This window comes from Artemia sp. Qi Xiang Cuo, chromosome 6, assembly GCF_049724085.1.
Source record: "Artemia sp. Qi Xiang Cuo chromosome 6, ASM4972408v1, whole genome shotgun sequence".
In the NCBI taxonomy this organism is placed as follows: Eukaryota; Metazoa; Arthropoda; class Branchiopoda; order Anostraca; family Artemiidae; genus Artemia; species Artemia sp. Qi Xiang Cuo.
In genome coordinates this window covers 80,218,047-80,232,339 of record NC_142799.1, presented here as the reverse complement: position 1 = coordinate 80,232,339, position 14,293 = coordinate 80,218,047, and the positions used below count along the sequence as shown (strand labels likewise).

General features: G+C 35.0%; 1 protein-coding gene across 1 annotated transcript in view; it reads right to left on the bottom strand.

The window, feature by feature from the left end:
* The window catches only part of LOC148951642 (eukaryotic translation initiation factor 3 subunit A-like), a 166,828-nt gene that overhangs the window by 52,239 nt on the left and 100,296 nt on the right, over positions 1-14,293 (bottom strand). Inside the window, exons 5-7 of the mRNA XM_089091172.1 lie at positions 6,558-6,754; positions 5,095-5,473; positions 1,079-1,381 (exon numbers count right to left, since the gene is read on the bottom strand). Of these exons, the coding sequence (XP_088947298.1) occupies positions 1,079-1,381; positions 5,095-5,473; positions 6,558-6,754 (879 nt within the window). The remainder of the gene's footprint in view (positions 1-1,078; positions 1,382-5,094; positions 5,474-6,557; positions 6,755-14,293) is intronic.

The following is a 14,293-nucleotide window of genomic DNA, read 5'->3' as shown; positions in this document are numbered from 1 at the left end:
TCTTTTAAAATAATGAAGCTGTATGAGAGCTTTTATTTTACTGTGTAAATGCTTTTTACTGATTTTAAAAACTTTTTCAGGTGACGAAAAATTTTTAACATTAATTCCAGCAGGAATATTAATAATAATACATAATTTATTTTTACCATTTAAGAAGCATTAGGTATTTTTGCGAAGACCACACTGCCTTTCTATGACGAAGGAAATAAAAAAGTTCAAACAGGGATCCTTTTATTAGACAGTGAAACAGATGCAAAAAGTTCTGCATATTTCGATCGCATATACAGTGACCATCATCAGCAGATAAACTAAAGTGTTACAATTAAAACAAAAGATATTTATACTAAAAAATAATTAGTTCCTGATTAAAAATAGTTTCCGGTTCATTGGATGAGAGGGTCCAAGAACAGGGTTCATTTCCAGTCTTGAGAAAACTTTTCTCCTTAATATTGCCTTAATGTAAGTTGAATTTTTAATGAAGGAGGCAGAATCTAACCCTTCTTTGAATTACCAAAAAAAATACTGAATATATTGTTATACATTTGTTTGGTCTATTACCCCCATATAAACGACATAGGTATTTTTTTGAAAACCACACTGCCTTTCTGCGGTGAACAAATAAAAGTTCAAATTGGGATAAGTCCAAATAGTGATAGTTGTTTAGAAACATTAAAAATCCAGAGGAGTAAATAAAAGAAAAATGAAAATGCACAAACAAAAAATACAACATAAAAAGTAAGGAACATCGAAAAATAAATTTACGGAACATTCAAACAAAACTACAACTAGGAAATTAAAAAGTGAAAAATAAGCATACCTGTAACTTGGTTCTTTAAGAACCCTAGCATTATGGAAAAACAAAAGGAAGGTCATATAAATATTAATTACAAAAAATATCCCCCCCCCAAAAAAAAACAAACATTTGGCAAAGATATTGATGACCTAATATTCTAACGAGCCAACCCGAAAACCCGAACCGGGTAAAGACCCGAAATTGAGTTCGAAAGCTCCCTAATGAAGATACAAGCATTGCTTCTTTATGTAAATTTCATGTCTCTATAATAATAATGCCACTTACTTCACGCTGTTCATTCTGGACTGTAGATAAGAAATCAGTTAAAGTGGTTGACACATTGATCAACTGAGTGCGGAAAACTTCAGATGGCATAGGCTGTAAGGTGGGATCCTCTTCAATTTTTTCTCTCTGGGACTCAGCCAAGTCTGTACCGAAATGAATACATTCGTTACGATGGTCAACACGAATTTGCATACCGTTGTGACAAACAGCATTGACAATTACACGCTCAAGACTGAAGGAGTCACTGAAAACAGCCAAGTTCAGCAGATTGGAATAGCTTATATTGTCATAAATTTGAGCCAACTAGAAAGCAGACATGATGAAAATATTAATATACATGTTGTTATATGGATATACATGTTAATACACATTGATATGTATTTTAATATACTGAAAATACTTCAGTAAAGATAGTATTTATGACTGAGCTGACTAGTCACGACAAAAAAAAAAAAAAAAAAAAAAAAAAAAAAAAAAAAAAACTGACGTTTTAGCATTAAATGATGCCACTGGGTTTCTAGTTTTAGTTTTCTTCCTCGAATTTCCCTTTTTCTTCGTTGACAGACGGACAATGAACATCAGGCCCAATTACTTTGGATTTCTCTCATTATCATTAGCCTTGTCCTGTTGATGTCTATTTTAAATCTTTGATTTTTCTTTGACGTGCGTGTGCGATGACTATTGATTTATTTGACAATTATTGACAATATTGTCAATATTGTAATTTCAATATTGTCAATAGTTTGACAATATTGTATTTTCTATGTGCTGAAACTAAATACTTGGTCCCACTACCAATGTCACTTTTTGTTACAAAAGAATTTTTGTTATAAATTTGTGTTATAAGTTTGTTATAAAAGAATTCTTTTATTCCGCAGTATTAAAAAAAAGCTTCATAAGCATTATTTTTTCTTCTCTCCAACTATTTTAAAAAACCGATTTTACAATTTTATTAAAAAGAAACACGTTTCTTGCATATTTCAACATTTTGGACCCACAGATTTTGAATTACCTACACGTGCTAAAAAAAAAGAAAAAAAAAATTCAAACCCTAATGAAAGACAGAGACACTACAACATTTCAAAGTAACTTCGTAAGCCCAAAGCATTATAGCTCTCATGAATTTCCTAATAAATCTATTATAAAAACTGGAAATATACAATAAATGATCCTGCCAACATTACCATCATTACGAGGTCAGTAAATTCAACAGTATCATTTATCATTCAAGATTTTTAAATTGTGATGGGGGGGGGGAGGGGAAGTACACCAAAGGGACCCTCATCCACTTCAAAACTATATCACTTCTTCATTATATTAATTTTAAAAACTTTTTCCACAAAATAAGTTTTTCAAAGAAAAGTAAAGAGCTCCATTAAGCCAAGAGTGAGTAGAAATAAAGTCAAATAATCTTCGAAGCGTAGAACTACCACAAGTCACTATCAATAAAGAAATGAAACTCAAAACGAACAGAAAATTACAATAAATACCCGAGTCAAATTCAAAACGAGCAACAATTACCACGAGAAGGGCTGATAACCCCCATGTCTTCTCAAGACCAGAACATAATTTCCGCTTTACTGAAACAAAATATGTTTGAAATGTTTTCACTTCTCTTACTCCCATAAATAAAACATTGTAAAACTGTAAGGAATAAATATCAGAATATGTCAATTATACTGACAATCCACGGTCATTTGTTTGTGTTTTTGTTGTTTTTTTTTTTCAGAGAAGCGCAAATTATGTTCTGGTCTTGAGAAGACATGGGGGTTATCAGCCCTACTCATGTTAATTTTTGCTCGTTTTGAATTTGACTCGACTATTTGGTCAGTTGACCAAATAGTCCGCCCTTTGGTCAGTTGAACATCCCTCTCCTCAAGTCCTGGAAGTTTCAACTTAATACAATTAGCCATTACTATGACATTGCTGATATGTCCTTCTGATAACCTTTATGTTCATATACTTATTGAAATTTTCATTCTCAAAGCTCTTAGCCCAACAAGTAGTTGGAATAGAAGTAGTAGTAGCAGTAGTATTAGCAGTAATGTGCACATATTGCCTTTTGGTGAGATGATCTTCCCCTTTAAGTTCCAACTTAATACCCAAATCGATTCTTGAGATACGCTATTTTGACAATGTGCATGCACATAGCGTCTTTTGATTTAGTTCAAATTTCCCCTTAGTATCGTAAATGGATTAGTGTGGTAGTAGTAGTGGTGGTAGTTGTAGTAGCATTGGTAGCATAAAAATATTGCCTTTTTGATCATCTCCCCTATTATTTCCTGAATTTTCCAAGCTAATGTACTCAGTTATTCCTGTGTCACAACCTTTTGAAAATCCGTATACACATAACGTGTTTTGATTCAGTTCAACACTCCCCTCAACATTCTCTGCAAGGCTCACCTGAACATATTTCGTCTTCATGGAAAATATAGTTCAAATATGCATACCTTTTTCAAGAAAATGTACTAGGCATAAACAATGAACGAATTGCCAAACTTACAGCCCTTGTCCTGAGGACTGTGGGGAGGTTGACATCCCCTAAGACATAATTACTGGACCTTTCGGAAAACTTCCAACTTCCAATCTAATGAGCTCCATCTGATCCAAAGTTTATACGACCACCCGTGCCATAAAAACCTTATATGCCCCGGGCATAACTTACAACCTTGCCAGTGGGCTCTGGGGGATTGTGTCTACCCTAAAGACATTGTTATATGATTTTATGGACTATTAGTAACAAAATGGCTATTTCATAATTTCGATTGAATGATTTTTGGGAAATAAGGAAGTCAGGGAGAGGGACTATTTGTTCTCCATTATGTTTGATTCTTAAAAAGGAACTAGAACTGTACATTTCAATCGAATGAGCCTCTTCTATAGTTCACACAACCACCCCTTCCATAAAAACTTTATATGCCCCTGATGCATAACTTACAACCCTTACCCCCGGACTCTGGGGGATTCTGCCCACCTCAAAGGCCTTATTATATAATCTTTAGACTATTTTTGAAGACATAGCTATCTAAAAATTTTTATCGGATGCCTTTGTGGAAAATATAACGTAGGGAAGGGGGGGGCGGTTGTCCCCGATCACTTTTACTCTTAAGAAGGGAACTATAACATCGGACTTCCAATCCAATGAGCCCTCTCTGGAGCTTATACGACCACCCATTCCATAAAAACTTTATACGCTTTCGGGGCATAACTTACAACCCTTGCGTTGAGGGCTGCTGGAGGGGGAGGGGTGTCATCCTCAAAGACATAATTTCCAGACATTTCAACGACATTGAACAAAATGACTATCTCAAAATTTTGATTAGATGTGTTTTGGGAATTGATGGGGGGAGGGGGCTTGTTACCCTCATATCACTTTTGACTATTAAAAAGCCCTTTCAATTTCCAATCAAATTAACCTTTCTCGAAGTTTCTACAAACACAAATGGCCCTATAAAATTTTCCATCAGATGCATTTCTGGAAAAAAGGAGGTGTGAGGGGGTATCCGCCCTTCGATCCCTTTGAATCTTAAAAAGGGTATTGGAACTTCTGATGACCAATCCAATGAGCCCCCTCCAAATTTTATACGACCACCCTTTCTATACAAATTTTATATGCCCCCCATGGCATAACTTAAAACCCTTACCCCGACGGATGTGGAGTGGGGGGGGGTTGTCATCCTCAAAGATATAATTTCCACTTTATAACTACGCTGAACAAAATGGCAATCAAATTTTGATTGGATGTGTTTGATGACATGGTAGGCCTGGGAGGAGGTTAGTTGCCCTCCAACCACTTTCGACTATTAAAAAGGGCACTGGTTCTTTCAATTTCCAATCGAATGAGCCCTTTTTGAAGTTTCTACGACAACTCCTTCGATACGAAGTGCCCTGGTCTAAAACCAAAAGAAAAAAAAATTCATTAATAAATAATACATTGTGCCCACATCGCATTGTGCCCACAGCACTATTACGCTGCCTATGATAACACATTAATATAATGCAGTAAAATACTTTACCTGTTTCATAAGTTTAGTCAGAGTTATATCTTGTAGAGCTGGAATATATTCCCGCAAGTCCTTCATCAAGCGCTCTTCTGACGTCCTAATAAACTGAAGGGAGCCATCAACACGAACACAAATCTTCAAGGGCTCAAAATCAACCTCCAAAACATCATAAAGCTCCTTCAATTGTGGGTGAACATAGTTGACAACTTTGTAGCGCCCCAAGTCTTTAATAAGTTCAGCGCGGGTGGGTGGCTGTTGCAGGTACAGAAGCTGTGCAAGTCTCTGCTGCTTCTCCATAGCACTCTTTTCTGTCTCAAAGAAGCGGTCAAACTCTGGGTGCGCTGATGGCAGTGGAATGGCCAAAGTAGCGACAAGAACACGGGTGGCAAGACTAAATAAAGAGGAAGTCAGAAAATGAATACAGATTCAAACAAAAACAACAGATTCTAGTATCAAGAAAATTATAATACATCTTCTAAAAGAATGCAGAGGGCATTTTTAAGGACGCTTCCAACAAAAATCACGAGTTTTTAAGGACGGCAAATACTTGAAGAAACGAAGATACATTGTAAGGATTCTTTTTTTTTATTACAAATGTCGTGGAACCACGACCCTAAATACTAGCTAGCCTGATATGCCAAGTCAACCATTTACGAAGGTTCTCCCCCAGGAATTGTGGCTGTTTAACTTAATTTTAAAGGAATCGACAGACAGGTTTTCAGATAGAACCTCCCTGGGGAGACCATTCCAAATGGGGGAGATATATCTTACACAGCTGTTCTTTGTGTACTCATGGTTCTTCTTGTAGCTAATCCAAACATGCCATGTTTCTGCCCTGTTTGCCTGGTAGATGGCGGTACAAGTAGAGATAGCTCGTCAGAGGAATATTGGCCAATGTACTTCTAGGAAACAGCCATTGACACAACATCAGATTTCTCAATAAGAGGTTATGGAGGTTCCCGACTGGAGCTATAACTCAGCATTTAGCCCCTATTATAGGTTCTTCGAAGTGAAGTCAGTAGGCTTTTAAGAGCCCTTGGAAAAAAACGTGCATCCAACAAGAAACATTAAGAAGGGAAAAAAGGCTTCAGTGCATGCCAATTTAAAACTTAAGTGGGATCTTAAATTTATTACTATAAAAGCAAAACCATAAGGTCAAAGTCAATTTCAGAGGGAAAACTAAGGATATACGGATTTTTTTAGAAAGTCACTATATTTTCAATTGAAAGTAAAAGTAGAAAAATTCCAGCAACACTAATACTTCGATGTGAAATCTTTCTGCAAGATATTGCATAGCATTTACTTAGAAAAGTGGGCATGAGGGTATAACTTAAAAAAACAATAACACAAAAAGAAGAAAAACAGTGAATTTTAAAGCACAGATAGTGTTTCAAAAACGAACACATTATTTTCTCTCTCCTTCCTCTGCTAGAATTAACCAATAAAGAAAAAAAAGATTTAGCTTTAATACTCACTCTTGCAACTCTTCAGCAGAAATATTCTTCTTGAGGCTCTTGGAAAGTTGGAACAATTTAGAAAGCGCAGTTGCATGGAACAATTGATTTCCTACTTTCCAAAGAACCAAAGCCAGTTTTTCATAATAGTTTGCCAACATTCTCGGCAATGGAGTCTTCTTTGACAGTACGGTAAACTCATGAATATCTTCAATAGCCTAAAATAAATATTGTTTTAAACAAAAGAAATAAAGAAATAACAATAATTAAAACTAAAAGCAGGAAGTAAAGGAGCTATAAATATTTGAATGTGGTTTACAACTAATTGAATTCTACTTCGACCAACCATTATTTAAAAATCTCAAAAAAATAAAACAAACCAGATTATCAGACATTAAATCACAGCTCTCCAACTGCGCACATGAAATATATGGCCGCAATTTACCAGTTAATTTTATGTAAATTTTTGAGAATTGTTTTTGACAAAAAATTTGCTTATAGCATTAGGTATGGGGACATAAATGGAAAACGTTTACTTTGAAAATTAGATATAAGGGCGGAGCTGAAAAAAAAACAACAGAAGATTGTGGTTCACAAAAAATTCAATTCTACTTAAAGCAACTGTTATTTAATAAACTAAAAAAATAACGGCAACTAGATAATGAGATAATGAATCGCAGCTCCCAAAAAATATAGAGTAACAATTGTCTGTGGTAATTAAAAGTGCGGCATATGCCATTTTTGCAACTTTTCAGGAGAGCCAAAAACCGAAGAAAATTTCGTCGGCTGTGTCATGTCATGTTTCGTCACTCTGAAGCACAAGGCTAATTGAGATTATGGAGCACATTCTAAACCAACTTTTTATGCTATTTTTAGCGGTATAAATTAAATTCAAGTATTTTGAGCGAAATTAAAATTATTCGAATTTATGGCGTATGTATCCTTTTTCCTTGACAGAAAAGGAGACAAACGCCAGGTCTCCATGTTATAGCTCCATAAGATAATCCTCTTCTGTCATTCTGAATTGCAACAAGACCTAATAAAAAAGACATAAGCCACTTAGAGGCTTATTTCTCATTTTATCTTCGTAACGGTAAAAGATAGGATAAAATCTGACTGCACCATTCGATTCATCGCGCTTAGCTTACCCATGATATATAAATAACTCTTTTTCGACCAAAATGGGATATGTCGCACTTTTAATTATCACAACAAAAATGAGATTTATGAACACAATTTACAAGTTCAATTTCATTTAACTTGGCAGGGGAATTTACAAGTTCAATTTCATCGGGCAGGGGAAGGCCGTCCGGTGGAATCGCCATTCTTGTTAGCAGCAGGTTAAATCCCATTCTGTATAAATCTTCAGACTTTTTTGTTGCTGTTAAGGTGCACAAAACTGTTATCCACTCTGTGTACATGCCAACAGACTACAGAGACAGTAAATCAGAAAAAAAATTTAGTGAAGCCTGCAGTAAGCTATCGAGTTCGGTGGGCAGCTGTTCTAGCCAGGGCCTTGTATGTATAGTCGCTGGTGACGTGAACTGTGACTTGACTGATGAGTCTAACGCTCGAGCACAGATCCTCCTATCTTCCTGTGACGGTCTTCGTCTTGCTAACAATGATCTGTGTTTTACTTATATCCATAACTCAGGCTCGACTTCATCTCTCGACTTCATGTTAAGTTCCATCCAATCTCCAGCTTGCGGCAATTCGCACGTAGATCTGAGCGTAAGCGCGTCTGATCACTTTCCAATTATAAACACTTTTCGAGTAATTCCTGCCTCTCCTAACCCCCCAACTACTGAAAAGAAGTGGAAAATCAAAACTAATTGGAGTAAAATTGACCTGGCTACTTATCATTACGTATTGGATGAGATTCTCACAAAGATTAAAGTGCCGTTCCAATTACTACAGCAGAGTGTATGTATTCAAGATGAAGAGAAACAGCTGCTACTAAACATCTACTGTAGTGAAATATCTCACGCACTGTTATCTGCCGAGGCCGCTGCGGTCCCCATTCGTAAAGTCCGAGTGGGAACGGAAATTCCAAAGTGGTCCGAAAACCCTGCTCTAAGTGAAGCATGTGGTCGTGCAAAATTTTGGCTTAGGCTCTGGAACGAGTGTGGTCGTCCGAAATCAGGTGTTGTAAATGAAGTTCGGCTGTTCAGCAAACGCAGATTTGCTAAGATTTTGTCTAAGCATAAATGTGAAGTGATCGATCAACATTGTCAATTGATAAGTAATGATCCAAATGCTGTGTGGAGATTTCTTAAACGTAATGGTGATCAGAATAGTGTCGAACCTGTGATCTCTGAGCAAGATTGGGTGTCCCACTTTACTTCTGAGTTCTCTCCACCCGAACAAGATCTTGAAGATAAATATGAAGTCGAACTTGATAAGTTCATGGAATTGCCTAGTTCTGGTGTTGGCTACATAGTAACTGTTCCTAATCTGATTCGTGCAATTTCAAAATTAAAAAAGAAACAATCGAAAGGTGTCGACAAGTTGTGTGGGTTGCATCTTGTACATGGTACTGCTGGTCTCCTGAGTCATTTAGAGCTTCTATTCCAAATTATCTTTAATTCTGGTCTCGTTCCCGACGTTTTTGGTACTGGAGTAATTACACCTATTTTGAAAAAAGGGAAAAATCCGTTTGAATGCGTATCTTACCGCCCTATAACTGTTTCGCCGGTTTTATGTAAGCTTATGGAATTGCTAGTTATAGATCATATTGCTTTTCAATGTTCTACCCCCGATAATCAGTTCGGATTTAAAAAAGGTGTTGGTCGCGAGCACGTCCATTATATTCTTGCTAATATATTAATAGAAGCTGATGAGCTGAATGAATCCCTTATTCTAGCGAGTCATGATGTTAGACGTGCTTTTGATTCTGGGATACATCCCCAGTTATTAGTGTCTGCTCATAAACGTGGTGTGGACCGATCGGTTATTTTGCCTTTTCGGGATATGTATAAGAAGCTTCGAGTCCAAGTTAAAGTCCCGTCTCCTAACGGGCCGATTGTATTACCAAAAGCTATTCCGGTTAGAAAGGGCATTAGGCAGGGTGCAATTTCGTCACCCCGGTTGTAGAATAATAGTGTTCTCGAGGCCCAAAAGTTAGTGCAAATGAGCTGCATTTTCCGAGGTTTGGATGTAACATTACTTAATTACGCAGATGATATTTTTAATTTAAGTAGATGTTTGTCTCGTATTGAAGAAAATTTTCAGATTCTAGATGATGCTTATAGAGAGATAGGCCTATCTTTTAATGCAAGTAAAAGCGAGATTGTTGCTTTCAATAGGAGAAATGCAGATTGTATAGATCTTGCTGTCAAATTTGGTGCTCAAGAGGTTCCACTGTCTGACTCCATAATGTACTTAGGAATGCCTATAGGTCATAACATGGCATCTACACGTGCTCGCCAAATAAGTAATTTCGCAGAAAAGGCACGTAAGGCTTACGGGGCGCTATCTTCAACTAAAGCGAAATATAATCGACAAATTCGAGCTAGGCTATATAATGCACTGGTGATCCCACACTTTCTGGCTTTATCACCGTTTTGGCATATATTTAGTGTTAGTGATAAAAGAAACCTTCGATCACTTTTTTACAAATATGCAAAATTTCTTTTAAATACCCCACCGGGGGTTAAAAATTCCAAGATGTCTGCAAAGTTCGGTATCACAGATCCGATTGCTGCTGTGACGAAACGTCGTTCTGAATTTTTGGGGTCGCTTGGGCCTAGTAGTCTGGCCATTGCAATTCGTCCTTAGTGAGTTTTTGTAATAATGTCTTTATTTATTGGCGGTGTATCGTAACGTTTGTTTTTGTTTTTGCAGTTAAGTGCTTTTTTTTTTTTTTTTTTCTTCTTCTTTATACTCCATTCGTGCCATTTGTGGTTTTGTATCGAGTGGGTGAATAAAATTATCTATCTATCTATCTATCTATAAAATTATATATTGGGGGCATACTACTACTACTACTACTACTAACAACTCACCAAAGCACCAAGTCGCCTGGGGCCAATACAGCTACACACGCTCCTCATCCATCGCAATCTATTCAAAGCCTCCCGCTTTGAATATCTGTACACCCTCCCAGGAAGTTCCTATTTCCCTTAATTCCTTTCTTATGACGTCCTCCCACCCCAACCGAGGACCACCCGCTTTTCGTTTAGCCATAGGAAAAAATTTACTTTGAGATTTGGGTACGGGGGCATAACTAAAAAAACATAACCTTTTCATAGTAACAGCTTTCTTTCTTCTTTTCGTAAATACGAATATGAAAAATCTATAAAACAACAAATATGGAAGCTGAATAATGATTATATATATATATATATATATATATATATATATATATATATATATATATATATATATATATATATATATATATATATATATATATATATATATATATATATATATATATATATATAAATTTCGACCAATCTTCACTAGTCTCCCCTATCTCTTATGAAGAAAACAAAATATTTTGAAATTAAACGATTAAACCCTCTAGAAGACTTTAAAGTCCACAATATGCTATTTTCAAAAACAAAAAGAAACTTTCAGATATACCATTTTTAATTTGAGAGTGACGATACATTAGAAACAGATTGTCAAGAATTGACAAAAGAAATAACGTTAATACCAAAACAAAAACAGCCAAAAATCAACAGAAGCATTTAAAGCGTATTTTTATCTATACCTCAGAACTCAGAAAAACTGTCCCTCCAAATCTGTACCTTAAAGCCAGTTACAAGCACTTCAGAACTGAGAAAACTGTCCCCCCAATTTTGACCTTAAATTTTAACGAAATAACTTTTAAGTTTAACCAAATAACTTGGATTACCAACTAGCCCCCCATCCACACCCCTTTTTTCTCAAAGAAATTCTAATCAAGCAAAGCCAGTTACAAGCACTTCAGAACTGAGAAAACTGTCGCCCCAAAACTGTGCCCCCTTCATATTCTGGGAGGGATTTTGCAATTTCTACCGAGGTTGCAATTAATTGTTGGACTTGTAGGAGTTCGTTTTGTTAAAGTACCCAAACAAGAGCAGTAAACAGGCTTGTTAACAAGAAATTAGTAAGTCTGGCAATACCCCTCTTTTGTCTATGCTTTAGCTTCTTCTGTTTGATTGTTAGTCCATGACCAACCCAATGTAGTTAAAGGATACTGTCCGCATAACAATGTGTTTCATAACCTTTTTGGTCTTTTGAAGCGATTTAATCACCAGAACAATCACTATAGGCTCTAGGCTACAGAAGATAATTCCCATTCATTATAATTTTAAACTTTACTTATGATCTTGCATCCCGTCTAAAGCATGCTATATTATTTTGACTAAAAATATCTTTGATCGACCCTTTTGAATCTTCTTTTAATTTATTTGCAAATGAAATCCAAATTTACTTTTCTATGCTGAAAATCTTTACAGTCCATTTTGTTCTTATAACCGCAGGAGCGTTTGTTTGACATCTCAAATGCTTTTTTACATTTACAATTATACCTTCAACAAGATCGCTAGACTGGAATTTATGTCAGATTACTGAGAGGCGGAGTTTATAATAGTGTTGTGATGTGTATTATTATGGTATTTAGGTGTTTTAGTCGTAGATGCCTTTATTCTCCCTTTATAGGGGAGATAAACTCTGGCCCTAAGGTAATTAAACTTTGGTAGCGTGCCTTAGGCTATGACCGAACTAATGAGGCGTACTGACTGGGTTTATTCGAGGGGTTAAAGGTAGATCGCAGAGAGGTTGTCTAAAATACAATACTTTTATTCAATGTACATATAATAATTACAGATATAGATATTCTACTGGGACTGGCTGTCCCAAGTAGACCACAAGTCTCAGAAACTCGGAAACTACAATAATATATAATAAGATACAGACGCTTACAATGATCCGACAAGATCCCAAGGTATTTCTAATGAGAAAATAAACGGGCAGAGGTTCGCCCTGCAAGTCAAAAAGTCTCCTTCAGTCTCAAAAATCGGGGTATATATATGAAAAACGAACCACGTCCTTCCGCTACATTGACGCATTTAGCCAGGAAATTGGTTATTGAGCAAGTTCCCTCCAAGCCCACACATTCCACGATTTGTATCTTTATCTTAACAGGTGGTATTTTGAAACTTTATTTTTGCGTCTTAATATATTTTTACTCAATTAATAATTAACTAAATTAGAAAGCTTTACCACAATACTCCTCATTTAAAGAAGAATTGTCCCAATTCTCAATATTTTACTTTTAAAACCACTTAATTTTGCTTACAGTTATTATGCTGCCATCTTTGGGTCATTATGTGCATATACCCTCAATGGGTTTCCTTAGGGTCCTGTTTTTGGTCCAATATAGGCCATGTTCTTTTCTGTCGAAGGATTTCAATTCGAAACTCATCCTTGTTTCTCTTTTTCTCTGTCTCTAGGACTGAAAAATACTCTTTTTAACCTTCTTATATGCATCTTCTGTTTTAAGTTGACCCCAAGCGGCTTAAACATTATATTAGTGGTTTTGCTTAAGTTAGATTAATTTTAGAAAAGTTTTATAAATTTTTTTTGAGTTTAAATTTAATTCCCATTAATAATTTAATTTATCTGTGTGAAGTGGTTAATAGACCGTTTATTTTTTCTTTTATAATTACCTTGGATAAATTGCATACAATATTATTGATTTTTAAATTTTCACATATTTTTCCAGCACAAAGCATTTTCACATATTTCTAGCCATTTGGGCTAGGTAGTACATTATCTAGGCCTAAATTAAGTTTTGATTATATCTCACTTTTAATGAACTTTTAGTAAAGTCCGTATTACTGCTATAGTTTCCAAATATCAGTTGATCAAGTAAGGTTTGGTTTCTGATGGTATGAGATGATAGTATCAGGATATATTTGAAGTGGCTTCAAAATTTGTTACTTTCCAAAAATGTGTCAAAATATGATTGAAAGAAAAATGGATCCGAAGGATGCTACAAAAAATTTGATTTCCAAAAAAATATAGCTAAGGCTGTATCTAAAATAAATATTCACATTAGAATACATATAAAGTATAAAATTTTACATATATAGTAGAAAGAGAAACTCAATTATGTAAAGTTTAATTCTTTTCATTACTTTTCTCTCTTTTAATTACTCCAAAAATAATATCTCGCTTAAATCGAAACGTTATGTTTCTTGCTGGATCATTCTTTTCAAACTTAATACTTAGCGGCCATTTCACAATAAAAGTTATTTATACGTTGACTCGATGTTAAACATTTATAAATTGCATTAAATCACTAGTTAAAACTTAAAGAAAATAAAAACATAGTATATATATACAAGCATTGTGTAATAACTTACACAAGTATTTAAGTCGCAAAACTAGATATGTTATTATACTATTGGTTGAAACTTAAAGCATTTTTAAAAACAAAACACGGTATAGACTAGTATTGGAATTAATTCCAATTATTGTTTTGTTAATTGCTTATGAAGTACTAATATAGAATACTTCTTGAATGATATAAAAATAAAAACACAAATACTCAACATTTAATTCACTATATTTACATGAATAGTTTAGGTTATATATATAAATATATATATATATATATATTAACCGAAGTCATGCTGATATTTAATTGTTAAAAACAAATAATAATTATGTACCCTAATAATTTATTTAATCACTGCAATATTTGTTCTTTTTACAACTTTTAATTAAGTCCGTCAAGACTTTTATATGATAAGTCCTAACTG